At 42.4% G+C, this 26,780-nt stretch overlaps 1 protein-coding gene across 1 annotated transcript; it reads right to left on the bottom strand.

The window, feature by feature from the left end:
• Positions 1-581: 581 nt before the first annotated feature.
• hs3st1l2 (heparan sulfate (glucosamine) 3-O-sulfotransferase 1-like 2) lies at positions 582-26,780 on the bottom strand. The gene is made up of 3 exons (XM_084467925.1): positions 26,472-26,780; positions 2,251-2,691; positions 582-1,905 (listed from the first exon to the last, which is right to left on the bottom strand). The coding sequence occupies exons 2-3, from the start codon at positions 2,533-2,535 to the stop codon at positions 1,240-1,242; spliced, it is 951 nt and encodes a 316-aa protein (XP_084324051.1). The 5' UTR covers positions 2,536-2,691; positions 26,472-26,780; the 3' UTR covers positions 582-1,239.

Below are 26,780 nucleotides of genomic sequence, written 5' to 3'. Positions count from 1 at the left end.
CAGGCGAGGGGTCGACGAAAAGTCAGGGAAAGAATGAGGCTTTGGTACCCGTCTCACTGTAAAGAAGATTTCTCCGCAGTGATTAGTTATTGCATGACACAACATACTCGGAGGAGGAGCAAGGCAGTAAAAGAAGCGGATGAAAGAAGTGGCTGCCTCACATCTTCAAAGGGGAAGGATATCATTTGTGTTTATGCATACATCTCACTCCCTGTTGCCGTCACCTTGGCGCAGGTGGGCGGATGACAAGGAGAGGCCAGGTCTTCAGTTGCATTATGTGGGCAGTTGACTCCTCTGATGTGGCACATTGAATCTTTTTTAATGTGGAATCATAGCACTGTTTTATCAGACCTGATGCTAATTGCATTCGTGCGGTGAAAGGCAAAGCATAGACTCCTTTTGATGACATCAGTATGTTGTAAAGAGATTGCGAGACTAGAGAAGACAATAATTCCTTGCTAGTTTTTTTATATTGCCTTCATTACATGTAGGGATTCTATCTCAGTTTCTTTACAGTCAATAGTTGTTAGTAATGATGGAAATAAAACATTGTTTAGTTGAAAAACATTTATTAACAACATCTTAGAAAACATACACATCCATTTATTTACACATGATTTCAAAGCAAATGTAAAAAAGTGCCTAACTAATTAGCTAGTATTATTTTCAAGCAGTCTAAAAATAGAACAAACATCAGCGTAGTAGTAAAAAATTATAAAGTCAACATAGCATGAAAAATATTGATGTCATACATAACTACAGTTAAGGTAATAACTTAAGTAGCTGGTTAAGTTTTTAACTATTGTATTAATCATAATGTTCACAGAGGTTGGTGTTTTATGCGGCATCAAGCTTATACCAGAGCAAGTAGTTAAACTTCATTTCGACAAGTCACCATTTCAACACTGTTAAATCAGTGCATCTTACAGTCCTCTTTCTGTCCGAGGTCTTTATCAGTTTCCTCAATATCTATTATTTTTGTATCAGAAAAAAAAGCATCCTAATTTCAGATGATCTAAGTAATTAATTGAAAACACATGCAAAGTTATTGATCTATCTTTCTGAATTTAACAACCCCTCTTCAGACACAATGTTGTCATTAGTTGTTCTGTTGGTCTTTCGTCCATTCTCTAGACCCAGTGTGGCTCAGTATAATGTCCGCTTGCCAGCCCTCACCCCTGCGTTCAACATTGTCTAGGGAAGATTGCATTCACCGCCCTACATTCTGTGTTTGATTGGTCAGCACCAGGAGAAGGACCTCCCCACCATGCCGAAGAACAGCCGGTTAGGCTTCCTGAAGTAGTGACAGAGCTTCCTGAAGGCCTGCGCGCTGAGCGGTGCATGTGGCCTGCCTTTGGACTCATCCAGGCATTTGTCGTGACCCGCGGACAGCAAGCAGTAGAACCCCTTGGTGCTGTTGTAGTAGAAGTTGCTGGGGCTGATTCTGGCCGGAAGGCCCAGGAACCGCTCCGCCTTCTGCAGCTCAGGGAAGGGGTCTCGGATCAGGGCATTGCCGTCCACGATGTGGATCTGTTCCCTGGGGAACACCTCGAGCCAGCGGGCCAGGTGCTGGTGGTACAGGCTCCTCTGCAGTGCTTTGTACTCTGGGTTGATGTCTCCTTGGTGGAGCAGCATCTCCTCCAGGGCCTGGTAGGGCTTGTGGCGCTCCAGCCGGTTGTGGAGGACCTGGGTGTAGTCGGAGACCAGCCTCTCAGCGGGGTCGCGGACAATGAGCAGCAGGCGCACCGCCGGGTTCATGTCCCAAACCCGCGCTGGGACCTGGGGTGAGGCGAAGTAACCAGGGGTCTTCTCCACTGTGAGCTGCCCTTCCCGGGTGAAGGGCATCTGGGCCCGGTACCAGTCCAGCCCCTGCTGGTAATGCTCTTCCACGTTGAAGTAATGCACCTAACAAATAGGATTGAGAAAGAAATGGGCTCTTTATGAAAAACATTTCCTCCATTGTGAGTGCTGATGTACTGATTTTACATTTAACATGAGGAATGGGCATTTTGAACCCATGTTTAGAAGACATAATTTTGCGGTAAAAATTAAAAGCTTGTTTATATTTGAACCACCTGGTTTGGAGACTTTGCGCAATTGTGATGTTACATTGTCTTGCCTGGCAGCATGTGAAAGCTTTTAGTGAAACATTCACATACCTGATTGTGTAGATACTACCCTGGTCGCTTATTGTACAGAACGGTTTTACAAGTGTCTGAGTAAAAGCCACCATCAGGGACTTTCCATTACCTCAGCCTTCGCCACGTCCACATCTGGGTGCAGGTTCAGCATCTCCAGCAAAGCTCTGGTGCCGCCCTTACGCACGCCGATGATTATAGCGCCCGGCAGGCGCTGCTGGGTGTGGTTGGAGGAAGAGGAGGATGACGAGGAAGATGACGATGATGATGTCAGTGAAAAAAGTGACGTCATGAAGTTGGTGGATCTGGAACCCCCGTTGCGTAATTCCCGCAAGCACAGACACAGCTGAGTCTCCAGCAGGAGAAACAGCAGCGCAAAGACCACAGTCCAGAACATGGTGACCTCGGGTCCAAGAACACACACACACAACCACAGGAACACACCGGGTGGGGTGTGGGTGGGTCTTATGCAGCTCCCAGAGGGGCAAGCCGTTGGTCCTGCTTGTTAACTGACAACAGGGGGCGACAGAGCAGAGGTCCTCAGGCCGCAAGCCTGCAGGAAATGGAAACAAAGCAGGGCACATATATTAACTGTTTTCATTTATTTGACGTCGAAAGCCAAAAATAACAATATTATGTCTGTGCTGCTGATGTTGTGTTTTTTTGTTCATAGGCCTTATGTAAAAATGTTATTATCAACTCTACCGTAAAAATAGGCCTATCTATAAATCATAAATAGAGTCCACATTGGGGTTCACTTAAGCCGTACAGGATGAAGGAGATCCCAAATCGTTACAATAACCACACTGTTAATAATTTAGAATTTCCTCAGTGGAAGGAAGGAAGCATTGTCAACATACTCAGGTTGGGGATATATAAGTGCAAAGTTAAGCACTACTGCTTTTGCACATGCTTGCTCTGCAAATTCTTAGACCGTTTAAATGTATTCAGACCGAGCCATGACTATGTCCATGCTCTCTTAATGCATTCAGAGGCCCATAGGCCCTGGATATAGGGCAGTGGTTATGATTATGGCCAAAGGAATTTAAAATATTCATCGACATCTGAACCAGGGAGGCAAGTACTTTAAAAAATGAGGTTTACCATTCCCAAAGGGGCCCAGTCCACCTCCCCCCCCTCCCCTCATATGCGCTGTGCTGAAATTTTTCATATTTATAAAGCTCACATTCGTAGCATATTTCACTTCCTAGCGCATCATATTTCTAATGTTCAACTTGTGATAAGCATGTGTTTTGCTTCATTCTTGAGCTTGTTTACGAGATTGTGTGTCGGGTATTAGCTAAATATTACTAGGGGGATATTGATGATGTATTGACGTAAGGTCAGCCAGGGGCGTAGCACCGTAGCCCCCCCCCCCCCCCCAAAAAAAAGGGTTAGGGTTAGGGCTAACCCTAGCAGGCAGCTACGATAATATAGCTAATTTGTAATGCAATGACGTCTGCGGCTAACACATAATAAATAAAATTGAGTTCTGACTTTATTCTACGAATTCTGACTTTAATCTCAGAATTCTGAGATTAAAGTCAGTCCCTAATCCTCTTCCGTAAACTAGCCTATGGCTTAGTTTTAATTTTATATTAGGCTGCTTTAAATCAGTAGCCTGCTGTTGCAATATTAGCCTACCGTACACTTTATTTATCCTTTACCTTAATAACCAAGGCCTCATCATTTGAAAGTGTAGCCTATTGTCTGCTCTTGCTTTGGGTTGTCTCTGTTTGTTTTAGCAACGATAACGGAGAATGGGGTTTCATCTTGTGTGTTTAAATGTTTGTGCTCATCTTTCTTAGAAAATAAGTTACTCAGAACCTGACTTCCTCAATTTTGGGCCTCACAGGCCTCACAATGTTGGCTCCCATATTTTTGATTTATTGTGTGCACTATAAACTATACCAAAGCTATTAGTGCTGATAACATTTTCATACCGTGTTGCCTTTTAGTCAGCAATGCTATAGGTTACAGTAGAACCTTTTGACCAATGTTTTCCATCAAGATTAACCATATCTTTACAGAAGCAATAGTCAACATGCATCACAGCTCATGAAGGTTAACCTCAGGATTGAACAGAAGGAGGTATTGTGCTATGATATCCTGCTGTTGTTATTGTTGTTGCTGTTGCCTTGACACAACCCACTTATTAATTAGTGTAGCGATGTTCAGGGTCAGGGGAGGAACTTGTCTAGCATGGTTCCTGTGGCGAGGAACTAATTGCACCTTCAGGGAGTGAGTAAGAAACCTGGACCTGCAGGGTTCTGCAGGCCCCTGGCGGTCAAAATGTCCTCTAGTGCTCACATCAGAGGACATATGTGTATGTGTATGTGTCCTCATTTGGTGACCTCGCCCTATTAAGAATGTAGGTGAGAGACCAAACGGATGCAGCTGACGTAGTTGCATGTAAAGCACGCTGCCTAAGCATCTGTGTCTGTTTAGTCTCTTCCAAAACTGTATAAGTGGATGAAAATGTCTCTTTGCCTTCTTTGGATTTATACATGTGGCGGCTGTCTTATAAAGATGTGGTTGTTGTGGCCTGTGGCGGTTTGGAAATGTTGCTCGGGAAGTGCTCTGGCAAACGGCTGAATTCTCAATTCACGTAAACGGAATCTACCTTAAAACGTGTTTTGGAGGTGTGTGTGTGTGTGTGTGTTGTTGGTGGTGATAGAGAGATATTTTCCCTGCCTTTATTTGTCGATTTTCTTTTGTAGCACACAAAAGTCAGCCGATACATTCTCTTAAAAGTGCTGTGTGTTTTGTCGTATGTATGTTTTGACAAATGTCAGTGGGTTCACAATTCCCGGGCTGCAGCGCGTTGCGCCGCGATGCTCCCCTGCTGTCGTGCTTCCTGCTCGTCTCCCAGCTCCCCCCGGGCCCCGTCTGCATCTCACCTCTTCCTCTGTTCCACCTCGCCTAATTCAACCATGACGTCGCGGTGTCTGTGTCAGCTCCCGTTGGTAATGTATGTACTCTGGGCAGCCTGTGTATTATACTGTATATATAATAACACTACTGTTGTGCAGATTTTAGGCAACAAACAAATGTGGCTCCAATGCTAATGAGCTCGCCCGTAGGCAACCTCTCAGCTCCTCGTGAGTTCATCACAGGCTCACTTCTTTCCCTCAAATCTTCTTATTCAAGAAACTTTGTAACTTTTTTGGAGAATTTTGTATCTATCTAAACTTGCAAGCAAAATCTAAACTTGTATCTATCTAAACTTGCAACTTGCAAGTGGAGTGGAAAGTTATACTTATTGGTTTGTGGGAGAAAATATCGTTGCCTAAAGCACCAGAAACATGATATGATGTAATTCCCAATAGAAAGTTATCTCTGTGTGTTTGTGAATCACGGTGGGGTTGGCGGTAATGGTGGAACAAAATGGCTGACTAGCTCAGCAGCGGGTAACAGCTGGGTATCGGTTTGTCATCACCATATGAGCTAGTACTCTGTGTCCCTGTTTAATGAGGCTCAGATAAATCATTGCAATTGTCTGCCTGGTGTTTTGCTTCCTTTGATTCAAATGAGCCTGCATGGATATTGGCAACAACAACAACAAGGACGACAATGCCAGGCTTGTCAATGAAGCATAGGTTTTCGATAATGACAAAGAGGAGAGTTTGCTGGGGAGACAGAGCAGGAGACTGAGTTGAAGCTAATTATCTGTGAAAAGCAGATGCCACCGTTATGCGCAATTCGGAAAGGTGTATGTTTTGTGTGTGTGTGTGTGTGTGTGTGTGTGTGTGTGTGTGTGTGTGTGTGTGCGTTGGTTTCACCGGTATATGAGGACATTTCATCCGTTTACGCACCGACCTTATAAGGACATACCGTAATTGTGAGGACAGTTGCGATGTCCTCATAAGTCTCGCAGCGTAGAAGCACTTAGCATGATGCAAATAACTCCCTCCCGCTTTTTCTCGAATTGTCCTCATAGTTACGGTTGACCTGATTTCTAGCGTGTGTGTGTGTGTGCCCGTTGTGTATAATCGCCTACTACTGCTGGTTTGTGGTACCGCAGCTCCATACACATTTCTTGATCGGGTTACACTGAATGAGAGCCTTTCATTGGCTGAACACCTGATCAGTGATTGGCTGAAGCTGACGTCAATCAGGCAGATTCTGATCTGTGATTTGGCTGCTGAGTTGTCCATCACCTACTGGCGCGAAGTGGCACCGGAGAGAGTGTGCATTTTTCCATGGCCCCAGGCAGAAACTTGGATTAACAAAATTGGTAAGTGATACTGACGAACTATAAATGTATTAGCAATAAAAATGTATCTAGGGATGGTAATATTTTAATTTACTGGCTGTTTGTGCCAGCCGTTTGTGAGCAGTGAATTGTTTGCTCTAACCTAGTTTCCTCGGTAAGTACATGGCAGTGGCTATTACCTGCAGCGAAGAGGGCAAGCATGAAAGCACGTTTTAACACACCTAAAATATACAGCATCTATATAGCATAAACTAGGTAAATGCAGTGTTTCCCACAAATAGGCTTCATTTGGTGGGCCATTTATAATAAGTTTTATTTTATCCGTCTGAGAAAATTATCCGCGAGTGATTAACTAGTGGGCAGTGGCACTCGCTCTCGTGTAGCTGCAGGTAAGCACCAAGGGAGGGGCGGGCGAGAGTCTCCGTTATAGACGGTGTTTTCTGGTACAACGTTAATAGAGACGCTGGGTGCAGTCGTATATTCAATTTTGCTTAGGAACCGAGACCTGTTTCTCGTCAGTGCTACAAACAAATATAAGCAAAGGGAGCCAACAGCTCGAACCTGGCGTAACCTGGCGTAGCCGACAAGCACGCAGAGTTGTACAAGGAGTTTAAAGACCGACAGGTTAGTATGTGAAAGATAACACGATCACGTTCATGATCGTGACAATCAAATAAGTCAAATGAGTAGGCTATGGTTTATTTAGTGAGAAGTCACTATTTGGCACCACTGTAATTTGACGAGGCTATCTAGAGAAATAGTAGGCTATTTTCCTCATGGAGAATGAGGAGTTGTCGTCACGGCACAGAGCCCCTCCCCTTTCCGCCATGTTGGAAGGTACGCCCCTCCGAGTGCAGCTGAGCTTTGCGTTGTTGTTGACGCGGTAGCTGCTAGCAGAGGAGGTTGATGCAACTCTGTACTGTTTTAACAATGCCTGGAAATAACTGCTGCGTTAAAAACTGCTCCAATGCCTCACACGATCGTCGAGGAAACCATAAGAACAGTGGGCTACAGTCTTGTGCTATATATACATACATACACATAAGCAGCAGCGTTTAAGTTACGTCATTTATGTGCCTCCTCCATGGGACCAAAATTGTACTTAAATGTACTTGAATTGACTGGCGCGTTGCACAGAATACTGCGGTACTTTATTCATTAACCTGTCTAAATTTGTGTCTCGAGGTTCCTATTTTTTGGCAATCAAAATATGGTCCCCCTACATAAAATACATGTAGGAATATATTTAATTTTCATTTATTTTCATAACTTATGGGAAACACTGAAATGGTAAGAGAGCAACAGACAATGAGTAATCAGTAATTTGGGGGGCTTGAGCAGTCAAAGTTGTTAGAGTGAAATAATGTATTGTAGTGTATATATGTTGTGAATCAACACATCCCTGTAAATTATGAAATATGATGTACAAAAAGGTCAGATTTATAGAGAAATTATATGACAATAGCATACATTTCCTCTGTACAATTGCAGGCACCACATAAGGAACCCCAAACGTCCAAGACAAAAAAAACAGCCTCAACAGAAAATAAAACGGCAAGTTGTGTTTTGTAAAATCACAGCCACTTGTTGTCTTTGGTTATAGTGTGAAAAAAGCACCTACACAACACGTCATCCTACTTGCTGCAATGTGATGTCTGTTGTACATATTCCCAGTGTTGTAGCACAATAATTGCTGCATGACAATTCATTATTACTGTTCATTACTATTCCAATTGTTTTATTTGCACCTATCTCTTATCTCCAGGAATTCTGTGGTGAGACGAGCAAGGCTCTGACACTCAGCAGTGCAATGTCTGACACGCCAGCTGATGAAGTGAGTATTAGAATATATTCTTTGTTTGATATTTGATGCAGGTGGCTAGGGCAAAGTACTGCACTGGGCTGTTTTTAGATGGACACTCGTTTGTATGAAGTATGAACTATATTCATTGTGGAAAATTCTCTAGATCCTTCTCCTCGCACCTCTCCTTGCATCTCTCTCTGCTCCTCTGGACACACACACATAGTAATGACAAGCAGCTAATTAATGTAGCTAACGCTACTCAGCAGCTAAAAACGTACTGTTACCGTTGGCTTCAGAAGCTGTAGCATTTATTAACTGACAAACTACATGTTCTGCCAACTTCCTGCTAATCTCTTTCTGTGCTGTTGCCGCTCTGTTCACTTTTATCACTTTAGTCACTTTCTCGCTCACTTGTTGCACATTTCCATAAGGAGCTACACTACTCTACGTTATGCTGACTTTACGCTACTCATGCTACTCGCTACTCTAACGTTTATAAGCATGAGCGTTACATTTTACGTAAATGTCCTCTGAAGAATGAGAGGAGGGTCCCACATGATTTGCTGCGCGAATTAATGACTCAAAAGTCCAAAATAACGCTGTGTCATTGTGCTCCCACAGTGTGAGTAAAAATCCTTAGTAGCGCGTTGACATTAATGACCTTGTGAAATTTCAGCAGTGGCGCGCGTAATCTAGCGTAATCTGAATGAATATAGGGGAAACACTGCACTCCAGTATCTCTGCACTTTGGGTCAGACAGAAGCTGGTGGAATGTTTCAAAATACCTGATAAGGTTATGGGCTGTCAGGTCGCAGTGTGTCTTGTAAGGACAGCACATAACTTGTCAAATTTGAATAGAGGTGAGCCCATTGTGTGAGTAAGTTGTGTCACTTGTGTGTCAGTGGTGCATCTCTAAACTGAGTTGTAAGGACAGCTCTCCTTGTGAGGACCATCGTATATCCTACTTGCTGCAATGTGATGTCTGTTGTACATATTGCCAGTGTTGTAGCACCATAATTGCTGCATGACAATTCATTATTACTGTTCATTACTATTCCAATTGTTTTATTTAGTCACTTTCTCTGCTCGCTCACTTGTTGCACATTTCCATAAGGAGCTACGCTACTCTACGTTATGCTGACTTTACGCTACTCATGCTACTCGCTACTCTAACGTTTATAAGCATGAGCGTTACATTTTACGTAAATGTCCTCTGAAGAATGAGAGGAGGGTCCCACATGATTTGCTGCGCGAATTAATGACTCAAAAGTCCAAAATAACGTTGTGTGTCGTTGTGCTCACACAGTGTGAGTAAAAATCCTTAGTAGCGCGTTGACATTAGCAGTGGCGCTCGTAATCTAGCGTAATCTGAATGAATATAGGGGAAACACTGCACTCCAGTATCTCTGCACTTTGGGTCAGACAGAAGCTGGTGGAATGTTTGAAAATACCTGATAAGGTTAAGGGCTGTCAGGTCGCAGTGTCTTGTAAGGACAGCACATAACTTGTCAAATTTGAATAGAGGTGAGCCCATTGTGTGAGTAAGTTGTGTCACTTGTGTGTCAGTGGTGCATCTCTAAACTGAGTTGTAAGGACAGCTCTCCTTGTGAGGACCATCGTATATCCTACTTGCTGCAATGTGATGTCTGTTGTACATATTGCCAGTGTTGTAGCACAATAATTGCTGCATGACAATTCATTATTACTGTTCATTACTATTCCAATTGTTTTATTTGCACCTATCTCTTATCTCCAGGAATTCTGTGCTGAGATGAGCAAGGCTCTGACACTCAGCAGTGCAACGTCTGACACGCCAGCTGATGAAGTGAGTATTAGAATATATTCTTTGTTTGATGCAGGTGGCTAGGGCAAAGTACTGCACTGGGCTGTTTTTAGATGGACACTCGTTTGTATGAAGTATGAACTATATTCATTGTGGAAAATTCTCTAGATCCTTCTCCTCGCACCTCTCCTTGCATCTCTCTCTGCTCCTCTGGACACACACATAGTAATGACAAGCAGCTAATTAATGTAGCTAACGATACTCAGCAGCTAAAAACGTACTGTTACCGTTGGCTTCAGAAGCTGTAGCATTTATTAACTGACAAACTACATGTTCTGCCAACTTCCTGCTAATCTCTTTCTGTGCTGTTGCCGCTCTGTTCGCTTTTATCACTTTAGTCACTTTCTCGCTCACTTGTTGCACATTTCCATAAGGAGCTACGCTACTCTACGTTATGCTGACTTTACGCTACTCATGCTACTCGCTACTCTAACGTTTATAAGCATGAGCGTTACATTTTACGTAAATGTCCTCTGAAGAATGAGAGGAGGGTCCCACATGATTTGCTGCGCGAATGAATGACTCAAAAGTCCAAAATAACGCTGTGTCATTGTGCTCACACAGTGTGAGTAAAAATCCTTAGTAGCGCGTTGACATTAATGACCTTGTGAAATTTCAGCAGTGGCGCTCGTAATCTAGCGTAATCTGAATGAATATAGGGGAAACACTGCACTCCAGTATCTCTGCACTTTGGGTCAGACAGAAGCTGGTGGAATGTTTCAAAATACCTGATAAGGTTATGGGCTGTCAGGTCGCAGTGTGTCTTGTAAGGACAGCACATAACTTGTCAAATTTGAATAGAGGTGAGCCCATTGTGTGAGTAAGTTGTGTCACTTGTGTGTCAGTGGTGCATCTCTAAACTGAGTTGTAAGGACAGCTCTCCTTGTGAGGACCATCGTATATCCTACTTGCTGCAATGTGATGTCTGTTGTACATATTGCCAGTGTTGTAGCACAATAATTGCTGCATGACAATTCATTATTACTGTTCATTACTATTCCAATTGTTTTATTTAGTCACTTTCTCTGCTCGCTCACTTGTTTCACATTTCCATAAGGAGCTACGCTACTCTACGTTATGCTGACTTTACGCTACTCATGCTACTCGCTACTCTAACGTTTATAAGCATGAGCGTTACATTTTACGTAAATGTCCTCTGAAGAATGAGAGGAGGGTCCCACATGATTTGCTGCGCGAATTAATGACTCAAAAGTCCAAAATAACGTTGTGTCATTGTGCTCACACAGTGTGAGTAAAAATCCTTAGTAGCCCATTGACATTAGCAGTGGCGCTCGTAATCTAGCGTAGTCTGAATGAATATAGGGGAAGCACTGCACTCCAGTATCTCTGCACTTTGGGTCAGACAGAAGCTGGTGGAATGTTTGAAAATACCTGATAAGGTTAAGGGCTGTCAGGTCGCAGTGTCTTGTAAGGACAGCACATAACTTGTCAAATTTGAATAGAGGTGAGCCCATTGTGTGAGTAAGTTGTGTCACTTGTGTGTCAGTGGTGCATCTCTAAACTGAGTTGTAAGGACAGCTCTCCTTGTGAGGACCATCGTATATCCTACTTGCTGCAATGTGATGTCTGTTGTACATATTGCCAGTGTTGTAGCACAATAATTGCTGCATGACAATTCATTATTACTGTTCATTACTATTCCAATTGTTTTATTTGCACCTATCTCTTATCTCCAGGAATTCTGTGGTGAGACGAGCAAGGCTCTGACACTCAGCAGTGCAACGTCTGACACGCCAGCTGATGAAGTGAGTATTAGAATATATTCTTTGTTTGATATTTGATGCAGGTGGCTAGGGCAAAGTACTGCACTGGGCTGTTTTTAGATGGACACTCGTTTTTATGAAGTATGAATTATATTCATTGTGGAAAATTCTCTAGATCCTTCTCCTCTAACCTCTCCTTGCATCTCTCTCTGCTCCTCTGGACACACACACATAGTAATGACAAGCAGCTAATTAATGTAGCTAATGCTACTCAGCAGCTAAAAACGTACTGTTACCGTTGGCTTCAGAAGCTGTAGCATTTATTAACTGACAAACTACATGATCTGCCAACTTCCTGCTAATCTCTTTCTGTGCTGTTGCCGCTCTGTTCGCTTTTATCACTTTAGTCACTTTCTCTGCTCGCTCACTTGTTGCACATTTCCATAAGGAGCTACGCTACTCTACGTTATGCTGACTTTACGCTACTCATGCTACTCTAACGTTTATAAGCATGAGCGTTACATTTTTCGTAAATGTCCTCTGAAGAATGAGAGGAGGGTCCCACATGATTTGCTGCACGAATTAATGACTCAAAAGTCCAAAATAACGCTGTGTCATTGTGCTCACACAGTGTGAGTAAAAATCCTTAGTAGCGCGTTGACATTAATGACCTTGTGAAATTTCAGCAGTGGTGCTCGTAATCTAGCGTAATCTGAATGAATATAGGGGAAACACTGCACTCCAGTATCTCTGCACTTTGGGTCAGACAGAAGCTGGTGGAATGTTTCAAAATACCTGATAAGGTTAAGGGCTGTCAGGTCGCAGTGTGTCTTGTAAGGACAGCACATAACTTGTCAAATTTGAATAGAGGTGAGCCCATTGTGTGAGTAAGTTGTGTCACTTGTGTGTCAGTGGTGCATCTCTAAACTGAGTTGTAAGGACAGCTCTCCTTGTGAGGACCATCGTATATCCTACTTGCTGCAATGTGATGTCTGTTGTACATATTGCCAGTGTTGTAGCACAATAATTGCTGCATGACAATTCATTATTACTGTTCATTACTATTCCAATTGTTTTATTTGCACCTATCTCTTATCTCCAGGAATTCTGTGGTGAGACGAGCAAGGCTCTGACACTCAGCAGTGCAACGTCTGACACGCCAGCTGATGAAGTGAGTATTAGAATATATTCTTTCACACACTCACAAGATGTTTGATGCAGGTGGCTAGGGCAAAGTACTGCACTGGGCTGTTTTTAGATGGACACTCGTTTGTATGAAGTAAGAACTATATTCATTGTGGAAAATTCTCTAGATCCTTCTCCTCTAACCTCTCCTTGCATCTCTCTCTGCTCCTCTGGACACACACACATAGTAATGACAAGCAGCTAATTAATGTAGCTAATGCTACTCAGCAGCTAAAAACGTACTGTTACTGTTGGCTTCAGAAGCTGTAGCATTTATTAACTGACAAACTACATGTTCTGCCAACTTCCTGCTAATCTCTTTCTGTGCTGTTGCTGCTCTGTTCGCTTTTATCACTTTAGTCACTTTCTCTGCTCGCTCACTTGTTGCACATTTCCATAAGGAGCTACGCTACTCTACATTATGCTGACTTTACGCTACTCATGCTACTCGCTACTCTAACGTTTATAAGCATGAACGTTACATTTTTCGTAAATGTCCTCTGAAGAATGAGAGGAGGGTCCGACATGATTTGCTGCGCGAATTAATGACTCAAAAGTCCAAAATAACGCTTTGTCATTGTGCTCACACAGTGTGAGTAAAAATCCTTAGTAGCACGTTGACATTAATGACCTTGTGAAATTTCAGCAGTGGCGCTCGTAATCTAGAGTAATCTGAATGAATATAGGGGAAACACTGCACTCCAGTATCTCTGCACATTGGGTCAGACAGAAGCTGGTGGAATGTTTGAAAATACCTGATAAGGTTAAGGGCTGTCAGGTCGCAGTGTGTCTTGTAAGGACAGCACATAACTTGTCAAATTTGAATAGAGGTGAGCCCATTGTGTGAGTAAGTTGTGTCACTTGTGTGTCAGTGGTGCATCTCTAAACTGAGTTGTAAGGACAGCTCTCCTTGTGAGGGCCATCGTATTCCTTCATATATGACTCAAAGTTTGTTCTTTAGGTGGCAATATAGCAGCATCATAACCTTCACATTCATATCATATTCTGCTTCAAAGATTAATTGACATATGCCTCAAATGCTTAGATCTCAAATATTAGTCGTGGCAGAAATGTTGTGTAGTTAATTTTGTAACTATTATTTTAATTTATTTATTCTTAGTGCCATTGTCAAGACTGCAGTGGACCCGTCTCCAGTCTAAAATGGCTTGGCTTTGACATGTAAATGTGAGTATCATTGTCACAAATTTTTATCTTTTGTTTCTACTTTTGTTTGAGACAAATTTCAGCTAAACAATCATTTAAGTATAGATAAGTTCTTACTGGAGTTACCTACATCTTTCAAATACATTTCTTTGCATAGCATGTTCAAAACTAAAGCATTTTTAATGTGCTTTCAGTGTGTTCAAGATCATGGCACAAAAAATGTTTGATCAAAAGCAATTCATCAGCGGTACGTTTACTCATCCACCTCAGATTTTAGCGTTAAACTGTGACTTGGAGACCGTTTTCAACACTTTCATTTAGTCCTTCTAGTTGCAGAAAACGCTTGTGCTAGGCTAGCGCAAGTCGAGGGGATCTGCTAGCCTGCCAATAAAAACAGTTTTACCCACTCCATAGTACACCCGAGGCAAACCAATTATAACGCCAGACTGTCTATGTAAATGTCTGTGTTGATAGAATAATGTTAGAAATAAACTTACCCTTGCATCGCATTACATTTAGTTTATAGCGGCGGACTGATATTTACCTGGAGTGTGCTTCTCTGTTTACCTTTACCAGAAAGTAGTCCCCCAAAATGTAATGTGATCATTGCGATACAAGGATAGTTTTATTTCTAACATTATTCTATCAACACAGACATTTACATAGACAGTCTGGCGTTATAATTGGTTTGCCTCGGGTGTACTATGGAGTGGGTAAAACTGTTTTTATTGGCAGGCTAGCAGATCCCCTCGACTTGCGCTAGCCTAGCACAAGCGTTTTCTGCAACTAGAAGGACTAAATGAAAGTGTTGAAAACGGTCTCCAAGTCACAGTTTAACGCTAAAATCTGAGGTGGATGAGTAAACGTACCGCTGATGAATTGCTTTTGATGAAACATTTTTTGTGCCATGATCTTGAACACACTGAAAGCACATTAAAAAATGCTTTAGTTTTGAACATGCTATGCAAAGAAATTTATTTAAATGATGTCAATTGTTGTCACAAATTGTTGTCAATGTTGTCACAAAACAATAAATGCAGCCTCAGGTGGGAGTTCCATTTATACACATCTACAGCTCCTCCAGGGCTAGAGTCTTATCAGCCTATGTAAAAGAAGATTGTCTTTTATGTGTTGTAACTTTGGGGATACTGTGAAGAAGACCATTTACTTTGTTAGCTAAGTGAGCGATCTTTTATAGTTTGTTCATTTTGACACTTGTAAGCATGTTGCAAAAACACATAGCACCATACAGAGGGACTGGCTGTTCACTTCCACAATGATTTTTTATCTTATAGTGTCTACTTCTCGTAAGATACAGCTTATTCAGTCTGTATACTGTAAATATTATAATTTGGCTTTGAAAATTAAGCAACTTTTCCACAAATGGTTTGTAGTGTGTACAAGCTATTCTCAAAAGAGCATTTCTTGTTTTCTGCAGGAAAAACAAAACAGTTGAAAACCCAGGAGGTCACCAGCTCCCAAGGTAAAAGCTGCTTTTCTACAGTTACAACAGTGCAGTAGCACAGTTGAGGTGATGACCCAAGAAAGAATTTGACTAAATTGAATTAGGTTTAATATACTTCATCTTATATCCTCTGGAAAGACCCTATCTGTGTGGTTTCCCAAGGCATGCTGGTTGTGTTGCGTTGATGGTATTTGTTCAGTTTAGATCTTAGTTGTGTCTTTTGAGTCGTCCATTCGTGTCTGTCAGCTGTCTTCATATACCACTGTAATTGAATAACACTTTATTCTATTACAGTGGTGAACATTACATTTGTATAGAACATATAAAAACAAAGTCAACTATTTAGCTGTATTGGATATCTTCACAATCTAAGCAAGAAAAATATGTTCTTGTGATTGGCAGTGTCAAGAAGATATGTGAAAAAGCCGGAGTGAAAGTGAAGTCAAAACAGTCACAAAATACTTTGGAACTCATATTTCTAAGGGACACCTTGCATCCAAACTGGAGTGTGAGCAGTGCAGGCTTGCTGAAGATCCTGTTTTGCAGCATAGAACTTCAAAATATCAGGGATTTTGTGAGGAACAGGGGGCTTAAAAATAAACAAGTCGCATAGAGCCCTTTTTTTTTTTTTTACGTTTGATTTGAGCAGTACTTTTGAGCAGTACTAGTAATACTAGTAGATATTGCCCGAATTTTTTGTTGTTATTGACTGACTATTGTGCTCTTTTATTATATTATCAATTATTTTACTCTGAACCTTTTTTGCACTTGAATTCTATGCATACGTGTTATGTTAAACTTTTATAGAATGTTTTATAAAGATTCAAAGTCTCATTATAATAAAAGTATTTTTCATTGAAAGAAATTGTGATCTAACATTTAATTTATTTTCCTCTAGTTGCTGACACAATTTCAATAAGAACAACCCTTGAAAAGGTGAATGTAAAACAAGAGAAATTCGGGCAGAAGTTAAAGCTGCTGAGCATGTCAGCCACTCGTTTAATAAATGCCCATTTTATCCCTTTTAAAATAAATCAATTTCTCATATTACTGAGGTTGTCATTGTTTACAGATGTTAACTAGAGAGGTTGAACTCAGCAAAATCATACTGTAGAACTAAAACTTGCCCAACAATTAGTGCTCTGTTCCATTGATCAAGGCTGAGCTAGTTTACTATGGATTTTTGTGTATAGGTAATGTTTAGTTATACCAGGTTGGTCCTCACAACTAAGGGTTTAATAGGCTTCAGACTCATCAGTTCAATCAGAAGTTTATTGCCAAGTAGGTTTGCACACAAGGAATTTGACTTGGTGTAGTTAGTGCAGAATAAACATTAAGTAAAAAATATAGGAAGATAAAAAAACAAGTATTAAAATCTAAACAATATAAACATATATACAAAATCTTCTACAACGAAGGAGCTGTAGTGCAAACTGAGGCGCAAGTATATGACATGTAACAGTGAGAGTTTACAATGTATTCACAGAATTCTATAAATGTGCAGATATACAACAGGCTGAAGTGGTCCCAAATAAATAAAGACTGTTAATGTTATGCAGAAAGTCTGAAGATGCTACGTTAATGTAGCATGTCTATCTGGATGGGGAGAGGGAGAGAGTCAGTGTCAGAGGGGCCTCCAGAACTTGTTGATAAGGCTAATAGTGGATTGGAAGAAACTGTCTTTGTGGTGAGAGCTTTCGGTCCTGATGGACCGCAGCCTCCTGCCAGCGGTGAGTGTCTCAAAGAGTCTGTAACCGGGGTGGAAGGGGTCAGCCACAATCTTACCTGCACGCTTTATGGTCCTAGAGTTGTACAGGTCCTGGAGGGATGGAAGATTGCAGCTGATCACTTTCTCAGCAGATCAAATGATACGCTGCAGTCTGCCCTTGTCCTTGGTAGTGGCAGCAGCGAACCAGATGGTGATAGAAGAGGTGAGGATGGACTCGATGAAGGCAGTGTAGAAGTGCACCATCATTGTCTTTGGCAGGTTTAATTTCTTCAGCTGCCGTAGGAAGTACATCCTCTGCTGGGCTTTCTTGATGAGGTCCTAGGAGATGGTAGTCCCCGGGAAGCGAAAAGACTCCACTGCGTCAATTGTGGAGGCACCGAGGGTAATGGAGGCAGGTGAGGCTTAGTTCTTCCTGAAGTCCACAACCATCTCCACTGTCTTTAGGCCATTGAGATCTAGGTTGTTCTGTCTGCTCCAAGTCACCAGATTGTCAATCTCCCATCTGTAGGCAGACTCATCACCATCAGACATGACCGATGACTGGAGGTGCAACTGGAGGATGTAGTGAAGGGCCAAGTTTACTGCAATTCCGACAGACTTGTTGGCTCTGTAGGCAAACTACACGGGGTCAGTGATGACTTTCAGATGTAAAAGCACAGAGGTCAGGACAAGAGGTATGAAGTCGTTCAGTCCTTTGGTCCTTGGCTTCTTGGCTTGTATAGGTAATGTGCAATTATAGCAGGTTGGTCCTCATAACTAAGGGTTTGATAGGCTTGTGTATGTGTATGAGTGATGTCCAGTTATAGCAGGTTGGTCCTCACAACTAAGGGTTTGATAGGCTTGTGTATGTGTATGAGTGATGTCCAGTTATAGCAGGTTGGTCCTCACAACTAAGGGTTTGATAGGCTTGTGTATGTGTATGAGTGATGTCCAGTTATAGCAGGTTGGTCCTCACAACTAAGGGTTTGATAGGCTTGTGTATGTGTATGAGTGATGTCCAGTTATAGCAGGTTGGTCCTCACAACTACGGGTTTGATAGGCTTGTGTATGTGTATGAGTGATGTCCAGTTATAGCAGGTTGGTCCTCACAACTAAGGGTTTGATAGGCTTGTGTATGTGTATGAGTGATGTCCAATTATAGCAGGTTGGTCCTCATAACTAAGGGTTTGCTAGGCTTGTGTATGTGTATGAGTGATGTCCAGTTATAGCAGGTTGGTCCTCACAACTAAGGGTTTAATAGGCTTGTGTGTGTGTGTGTTTGTAATGTCTCGATATACCAGGATGGTCCTCCTAAGTCATATTCATGTCTGGAAACGCCTCCTCCCGCCCCGTCCTCACAGTCCTGTAGAATGTCAGGCCTTCATATCTCCAGATTCTTTTACTAGAATTGAATTCTGAATAGTGGGGAATTTTTCTAAATTCAGAAGTACCAGCTTAATGTTTGTTACAGCTCTCTACAACCACAGGAAAGTGGTGCCTCCATAAACCATGGTATGAACTGGTATGGGAAAAAAGACCTTATAAACCACCCGTACCTGTATGTGTGTGTGTGTGTGTGTGTGTGTGTGTGTGTGTCTAAGCAAACTTTTGGGTGGGCTATATTTGCCAGTGTGCCTGCAGACACACAGCACGGTTCTCCATCGTGCTCTCTGAGCCTAAGTGCACATTTTTATTTTTTAGTAAGGATAAAAAGCAAAGAGCAAAGTGCAGCGAGCAAAGTGCTTGTAGGATAACTCGTCTATACTTTACAAAGAAGGACACTGGATGAAGTATTTTGGTACACACATGTGTGTTTTTGTTATATTGTTCCTGGTAAGGGGGGGCAAACAGTAAAAATCCGTAGCCTCCCCCGTTTGCCATATTACATATGAGCAATATATATAGTAATAGTAATAATATTACAGTATCGCAGTTGAGCCCATTAGATTAAACTCTCAGAGTTCTTCGGTTCCTTCTTCTTTTCCTTCTCTTTCTTGTCCTCCATGCTCCTTAATTTTCTATCTTGCATCTTTACCTCGCCCTCCCCAACTCGCCACACGTCCATCCCCCCACACACCCGTGCTATCTTCATCAACTGCCTAAGCAACATATGGAAGGTCCTAATCTATGGAAATTAAGCCATTTCAGAGGACAAGAAGGGGGGGCTGATCTCAGTCCTAGTAACTTTTCTTTCTTCTTTATTTCTTCTTTTCCCAAAATGTCCCATCTGGGATCAATTAATGACTCCTATCTATCTTCATAGATTCTCAGGATGTGGGCACAAATATATGGGGTAACAATCAACACTCCATCTCCAACAAAGGAAGGTGCCATCGTTGGCTAGCAGAATGAAAATACTTTATGTGTCTGGAAAGCTAAAGAAAGAATGGTCCTTTGGACAGCAAAATTAAATCGATGTAAGATTCAAGAAGTCGGCTTCTTCTGGCTACTAACGGATTTCCATTTTTCGAGTTTTCTATTGGCTGTAAACCGTGGCTCAAGTGAGGAGAGGGATGTGGGTTTTGACATAGTTTGATAACGCCCCCCAACGCCCCCCCCACGACTGTCACGACTGCTTAGATCGCATTATCGAAACTCATAGGGGGAGCTTCTCCTGCCAATAGAGGGGTTTACTAACACTTTAATGTGAAGATAAATTAAAATAAATGAAAACACAAGACACAATCTCAAGTCATCCCTTCTTTCCTAAAGAGAAGGATTTTCTTCTGTATGTTTTCTCAATCTCTTTTCCCCATCTCTTTCCCCAATTTCTCTCCCACAATCTTCATCCTTACTCCCTCCCCCCTCCTCTTCCCCTTCTCCACTGGTCCCAGAATAAATTCAAATGAGAGAATTTGAGAATTAACAATGCAACCCCCCATCCCTCAACCATACAGCATCCCCCCCACCCCAACCACCATCCAGTGCCAAACCCATGGGAGCTCCACCCCACCACAGCATCGTCTTCAGTTCCTCCAGATCTGGGTCAATCGCATCAAACGCTGGGGCAGCTTTCACCCCCACTGTGGTGTGTCTGGGTCTGTATATGTGTATGTGTGTGTGTGGAGCACAGATAACAAGGATGAGTGTGTATGTGTGTGTGTGTTTACTTGTGTGTGTGTGTGTGTGTGTGTGTGTGTGTGTGTGTGGACACGTGTGTGTGTGTGTGTGTGTGTGTTTGTATGTGTGTGTTTGTCTGGGTGTGTGTTTGTATTTACATGGCAGCCGGCACAGTGCCCAATGTATGCCATTTTTATTTGGAAAGGTACTACAAAGAGTATCCTTGTCTGTCTGTCCGTCTGTCTGTGTGCCTGTCGGCCTGTCTGTCTGTCTGTCTGTCTGTCTGTCTGTCTGTCTGAGGGTCATCCCATGCACTATATCACAACATAACACAATTTCAACAGCCATTGAATTGGCTTTAAGGAAGTACAGGTTTCCAGCAGTCATCAAAACAATACACCCATCTCGCTCTATCCCTCTCTCCCACACACACACACACACACAAACCAGGACCCCGCGCGTGTGTTCATTAAGAAGGACGTTGGAGTTTTGGTGTACTTACACACCCAAGCCTATGTTAGGATGCACGCGTGTCTGTGTGCGTGTGAGCACTACAAAGGACACGTGTCTCCATATGAATCCGGAATGAGAATGAGGACATGAGGACAGATGGGGGGGGGGGGGCTGTAGTTGTGTCTATTCAATATTGGCACGCGCCAGTGAGCCCCAATATCATGCGGCCTGTGACCTCTGGTTGTATTTAGGTTACAATCGTCGGCAACAGGCTAAGTGAAAAACAACAGGAAATAACAAAAGACAAATTAAAAACGAAAAATGAAAAACAAAACAACAGCAGATGGTGTCAAAGTGAATGCAGGTCATTAACAGATCATGCAGAGGGAATGTGACGGTGGGTGGACATGAGGTGTATAAGAAAGAGAGCTCTAGGATGAAGGACACGAAGGAGATGAAGGAGAGAGAGAGAGCAGAAGGGAACAGGAGTTTGGTGAACACATAGCAGCCTGCCATAGCAACGCCAGTTCATATCCACCTCACCTGGGGTTACAGGCACCGGAGAGGGAGTAATTGAAGAACAGTGGAGGGAAATAAAAGGAGAGAGAGAGAGAGAGAGAGAGAGAGAGAGAGAGAGAGAGAGAGAGAGAGAGAGAGAGAGAGAGAGAGAGAGAGAGAGAGAGAGAGAGAGAGAGAGAGAGAGAGAGAGAGAGAGAGAGAGAGAGAGAGAGAGAGAGAGAGAGAGAGAGAGAGAGAGAGAGAGAGAGAGAGAGAGAGAGAGAGAGAGTTGTCACAGTTGGTGTGGTTTTGTCCCAACAGGGACACTACTCCACTGAGCTCTACTCTGTCAACATGAATGAGTTGTTTGTCTGGTGCCCAGATGTACTCCTACGAAAAGATAGAGTAGAGTAGTGCAGAGGACACACATACACAAACATGCACGCTCCCTGAGCCATCTAAGCCAATCAAAGATAAAGTCATTATTTTCTTAACCCCCATTTCTCCCTTTTTTCCTTTCTCCACACCTGAGCTCTCCGTCTGTGCTAAAAGGCTGATTGTTTCACAGTCAGAGACATAAAACAATACTGTGTATGCACAGTGTATCTTTAATTTATCTGTTTATAGGAGATACTCAACTTTTTATATATATATAGATTATTTAATAGTCTAAATATTTGATATGCATAAATATTTAGTTTTTAACATTTTATACATTGACCTCCTAATTGTTCACCTGCTTTGGCAATGTTAACGTTTGTTTCCAATGCCAATAAAGCTTTTTTTAATTGAATTGAATTGAATGGACATAATATTCCCTGATTAATAATTCAAAACATTCTCTTATGTCTTCAGATAATTGACTAAATGAATCAACCATAAAAGCAAACCACTCTTTCTTCCACATACAACTGTAGGCTATAACGGCAAAGATCACTGTTCTGGTTGCATGGGACTTGCTCTACATGATCTGCTTTGACCTTCTGGTTTGTTTTGCTGGAAGGACGTGAGTGGGCTGTGTTATGCATTTGTTGCTGACAAAAACAAGTCAATACGAAAGAGTTTGGGCTGATTGATTTTAGACTTAGAGTGCTTTCACTATGCCAAAAGTGCATTGAATGCATCTCAATGACACACACACACACACACACACACACACACACACACACACACACACACACACACACACACACACACACACACACACACACACACTCACTGAACGAGTGGTGAATTGTTGTGCCTTGCTCATGGATTGCTTGCAGGTCATTGCCTGAAGGAGCCTACAGGGACCAGCAACCGTCCATCTCAGACAAGTGCTGGACCTCCCAATCATCCAGTGCTCTGAAGGAAAAACACAGCCCACTGCTGCACACAGACACAGAGACACAGGGACACACACACACACACACACACACACACACACACACACACACACACACACACACACACAGTGATATTCTGACTTAGAGGGTTGACACACTGACACACTTATCATGCTGACAAGCTTATAAAATACCAGAACTAAACTGCCATCCACCATTGTGTGTGTGTGTGTGTGTGTGTGTGTGTGTGTGTGTGTGTGTGTGTGTGTGTGTGTGTGTGTGTGTGTGTGTGTGTGTGTGTGTGTGTGTGTGTGTGTGTGTGTGTGTGTGTGTGTGTCCGGGACTCCCTCCATCTGTCTGATGCTAGGGGGCTCCTGTCACTTTGGCTCTGGTGGAACCGTTTGTGACGGCCCCACCCTGACATTCTCTCCATGCACTTGTTTGTGTGTGTATGAATGTTTTGCGCATGTACATGTATGCATTTTGGTTTGTGTGTGTGTCTATGTGTGTGTCTGTGTGTGTGTGTGTGTGTATGTGTTTTTTGTGTGTGTAGATGTATGTGTGTTTGTGCATGTGTGTGTGTGTGTGTGTGTGTGTGTGTATGTATGTGTGTGTGTGTAGATGCATGTGTGTTTGTGCATATGTGTGTGTGTGTGTGTATGTATGTATGTATGTATGTATGTATGTATGTATGTATGTATGTATGTATGTATGTATGTATGTATGTATGTATGTATGTATGTGTGTGTGTGTGTGTGTGTGTGTGTGTGTGTGTGTGTGTGTGTGTGTGTGTGTGTGTGTGTGTGTGTGTGTGTGTGTGTGTGTGGTAGATGTGTGTATACGTGTGTGTGTGTGTGTGTGTGTGTGTGTGTGTGTGTGTGTGTGTGTGTGTGGTAGCTGTTTGCATTCATATATGATTGTATGTATGTGTGTGTGTGTGTGTGTGTGTGTGTGTGTGTGTGTGTGTGTATGTGTTTGTGTGTGTATAATGCGTAGGTGTGCTTTCCTGTTGACAGGACCACTGTGGACCTTTACCTGACTGATGCTGCCATGTTAATGAACTCCTGACAAACAGTTCCAGTAATGTCAAGTTCAGTTGACATCGACCACCTCTGTTTATCTTACAGGTACATGGGAGCCCTGCAGCCATGTATCCTCGTCCTTATTCATTGATATAATACACTAATGAACACAAAGTATGATCTGATTAGATCATAAAACATAAAATCACACCTTTCAAGTCTGATGTCTAAGAGATACCTAAATTATTTTTCCTTTCACAACTCTGGATGGTTCAACAGCTGGTAGCCTTTAGCTTTCGCCCAAAGCTAAATTCCAACAAATTGTGTTATTCACTGGGGAAACTTTATGAAGAACTAGCTATTTCTGAGTTCTCCTTAAAAAAAACTCTTCTAAATGAAGCGTGCGGCGGTAATGAGGCGCACTCATTTGAATGAATCTCATCTCTAATGGCCCTCATAGACCAGACAGTTAGCACCGACCGGCCATCAAACGGAGCGCATTGAGACGTTCTGCCCTGTTCACATAGTCATGTTAGGCAGATGATGAGCAGATTGGAGAATGTCACTATTATATGCCTAATCACATCTCAGGTAAATATCTGACAGATTCCCACATACAGAGTCAGGCCATGATAATACATAGAGTGCAGGCATGTATGCATATGTGTGTGTGTGTGTTTCTGGTTTTCTCTTGTTCTCTGTATGTGTTTGTGTATGTGTGGCTGTGTGTGTGTGTGTGTGTGTGTGTGTTTGTGTGTGTGTATATGTGTGGCTGTGTGTGTGTGTGTGTGTGTGTGTGTGTTTGACAGTGAAAGAATCCATATGGATTCTTTCATATGAATGGGTGTATGTGTGCATGTGTGTGCGTGTGTGTGTATGTGTATTTGTGTGTGTGTTTGTGTGACAGAGAAATAATCCATATGGGTGTTTGTGTGTTTGTACGTGTGTGCGTGTGTCTGGTTTAGTTTGCTTCGGTGGACATATGCACTATTCTCATAAATAATGGCCATGCATTATTTACACCTGTTTCCCAGCTAAGTTTATTATTGTGCCCAAATAGCCATAATGTACTCTCTCAACATGGTGTGAGACACACACACATCATATAAACATAGCATTAATATAAGCATATATGTACCGCATATCAATGTAATTTTACATATTTCAAAAATAATGTTCAGTCACTATAGGCACCTTGGTAAAGCGTTCCAAATTAAAAATACTACATCGCTTGTAAACTGCAAAGCTTTGATATGGCCCCTTATTAAAGATTCATAATTAGTGTGAGGAGTGGGGACGTATTATATTCCAGTTACCAGACACAGGGGGAAGTGGCCCGGAGGAGCAGAGCAGCCTGACGCAATCAAGTCTTTCATGTTTTTAACAAAGAAAGTGTTTCACAAAAAAAATGTTTCTTACTATCGAACCACCAGTGAATCGTGTGTTTTATGTTCTTTGGGCGGCATGAACAAATTATCTGTTTACACACGGCACATAATCGTTACACTCTCTAACATCTCTCACATCACCACGAGGATCTGAGTGGCCGGTGGGAGGAGGGGACAATAGGTCCATTCATTCACTTTCTCCCTTATCTCTGACCCTTTATCTGTACCCAACAGCATGGCCTTCCCCGCTCTGTCCACACAGAGCATAGGTCATGAAAACCACCCACGTGGGCGACACTCACTCTCGCTCCCCCCCCCCTGGGGCCAGGTACAAATCCTTTTTTCTTACTTTTGTTTTTCCTTTTTATGTCTTCCATTCGTTCTTAGTTTCCTACATCTGTACTGTGTCTGCATTCCTTTCTTCTCTCTGGACGGTAACAAAACCTACAGTAGACAGTAACAGCAACTCTTGTTGTGGCAACTCGACTCGAGTCATCTAAGGACAAGGGATAGAAGTGAAGAACGCCCTGATATGCTATGACATATTTTCAGAACTTTATTTCTCTCTTGACCTGACGTTCCAGATGTCTCCATGATTCTCTCCCTTTAAGCTATGCAAGCACTTTATCTCCCTTTGCTGGCAACTATCTCCTGTTGTAGGTACTCACCATCTACTCACCATCATGGACAATGAAAGTCATCCACTCCATAACACCTTCATTCAACAGAAGAGCTTGATCAGTTGGAGACTACACTCACTGACATGCAAAACTGACAGACTGAACAAATCATTTGTCCCCAGGGCTATACAACTGTACAATCTGTCAATGAAAAGGCATTGAGATAGACTTCTCTGCATAGTCTTCACCCTCTCGACCACTGTCCCTACCTCACTGTTTTATCTCACTTTATACAATATTTACTGGCTATGTTAGCCCTTTGCACAGCCCCTCCCTACCTCAGCTGGGACTAATGCACTTCAACCTTAATATTGACTGTTTATTTGTGTTCATCTCCCAATGTTTACATTATTCAGTATAATGTCCATATTATTTATTGTTGCATTTTTATCTCTATGCTGCTATAGGTCCTTTCTACCAAGATCTCTTTTTTTTTTTTGATAATCCTGCTAGTGTTATTATGTGTATGTTATGTGTGATGTCTCTATGTCTTTGAGCTACTTGGACCCTGAATTTCCCCTAGGGATCAATAAAGTTACTATCTATCTATCTATCTATCTATCTATCTGTAATACTAATGTTCTCTCAGCAGACGCATATACACACATGCATGATGCACAGTAACCTTTTTAAACAAACATGACCAGAGATCAACATAGAGACTGGTAAATCACTCAAAAAGCCTTGGAGTTGAGTGAACTGCAGCATTTGCAGTTGCAGTTAATATCCCCAGAAATATCGAGAAACACAACCGACTCATAAAGAAAGAAATGTAAAGCAAATCTACAGGAATCCTACCTGAAATACAGTGTCCCCCAATGGTCTCTCCACTTTTCCTCTCTCCTCTTCTCTTTTATCTATCTGCTCTCTTCTCTTCTGGTCTCTCCTCTCCGCTCGCCTCTCTTCCAGACTCTTCAAGTATCTCTCAGGTGTGCGCGGAGCCCAAAGGAAGGAAGGGTGTTTTGTGGATGAGAACGTGTGTCTGTGTCCGTGTGTCCGTGTGTGTTGGAGAGACTTTGCTTTGTGCCGACATCAGCCGGTGCGTTATTGCTACTGACTGAGTGACTGGGAAAGTGGGAGGGAGGGTGAGAGACATGTCAAAGGAGA

The sequence above is a fragment of the Micromesistius poutassou genome, assembly GCF_964030765.1.
Source record: "Micromesistius poutassou genome assembly, chromosome: 5".
Taxonomy (NCBI): Eukaryota; Metazoa; Chordata; class Actinopteri; order Gadiformes; family Gadidae; genus Micromesistius; species Micromesistius poutassou.
The sequence above is the reverse complement of the archived record's forward strand: the minus strand, read 5'-3'. Positions and strand labels throughout refer to the sequence as shown.

What these genes read in the sequence shown, in the direction of transcription:
- hs3st1l2 (XM_084467925.1), bottom strand. Translation starts at nt 2,535, where the DNA reads ATGTTCTGGACTGTGGTCTTTGCGCTGCTGTTTCTCCTGCTGGAGACT. An exon ending in TGGACGTGGCGAAGGCTGAG is followed by an intron (nt 1,906 to 2,250) that starts GTAATGGAAAGT and finishes CCTATTTGTTAG; the next exon opens with GTGCATTACTTCAACGTGGA.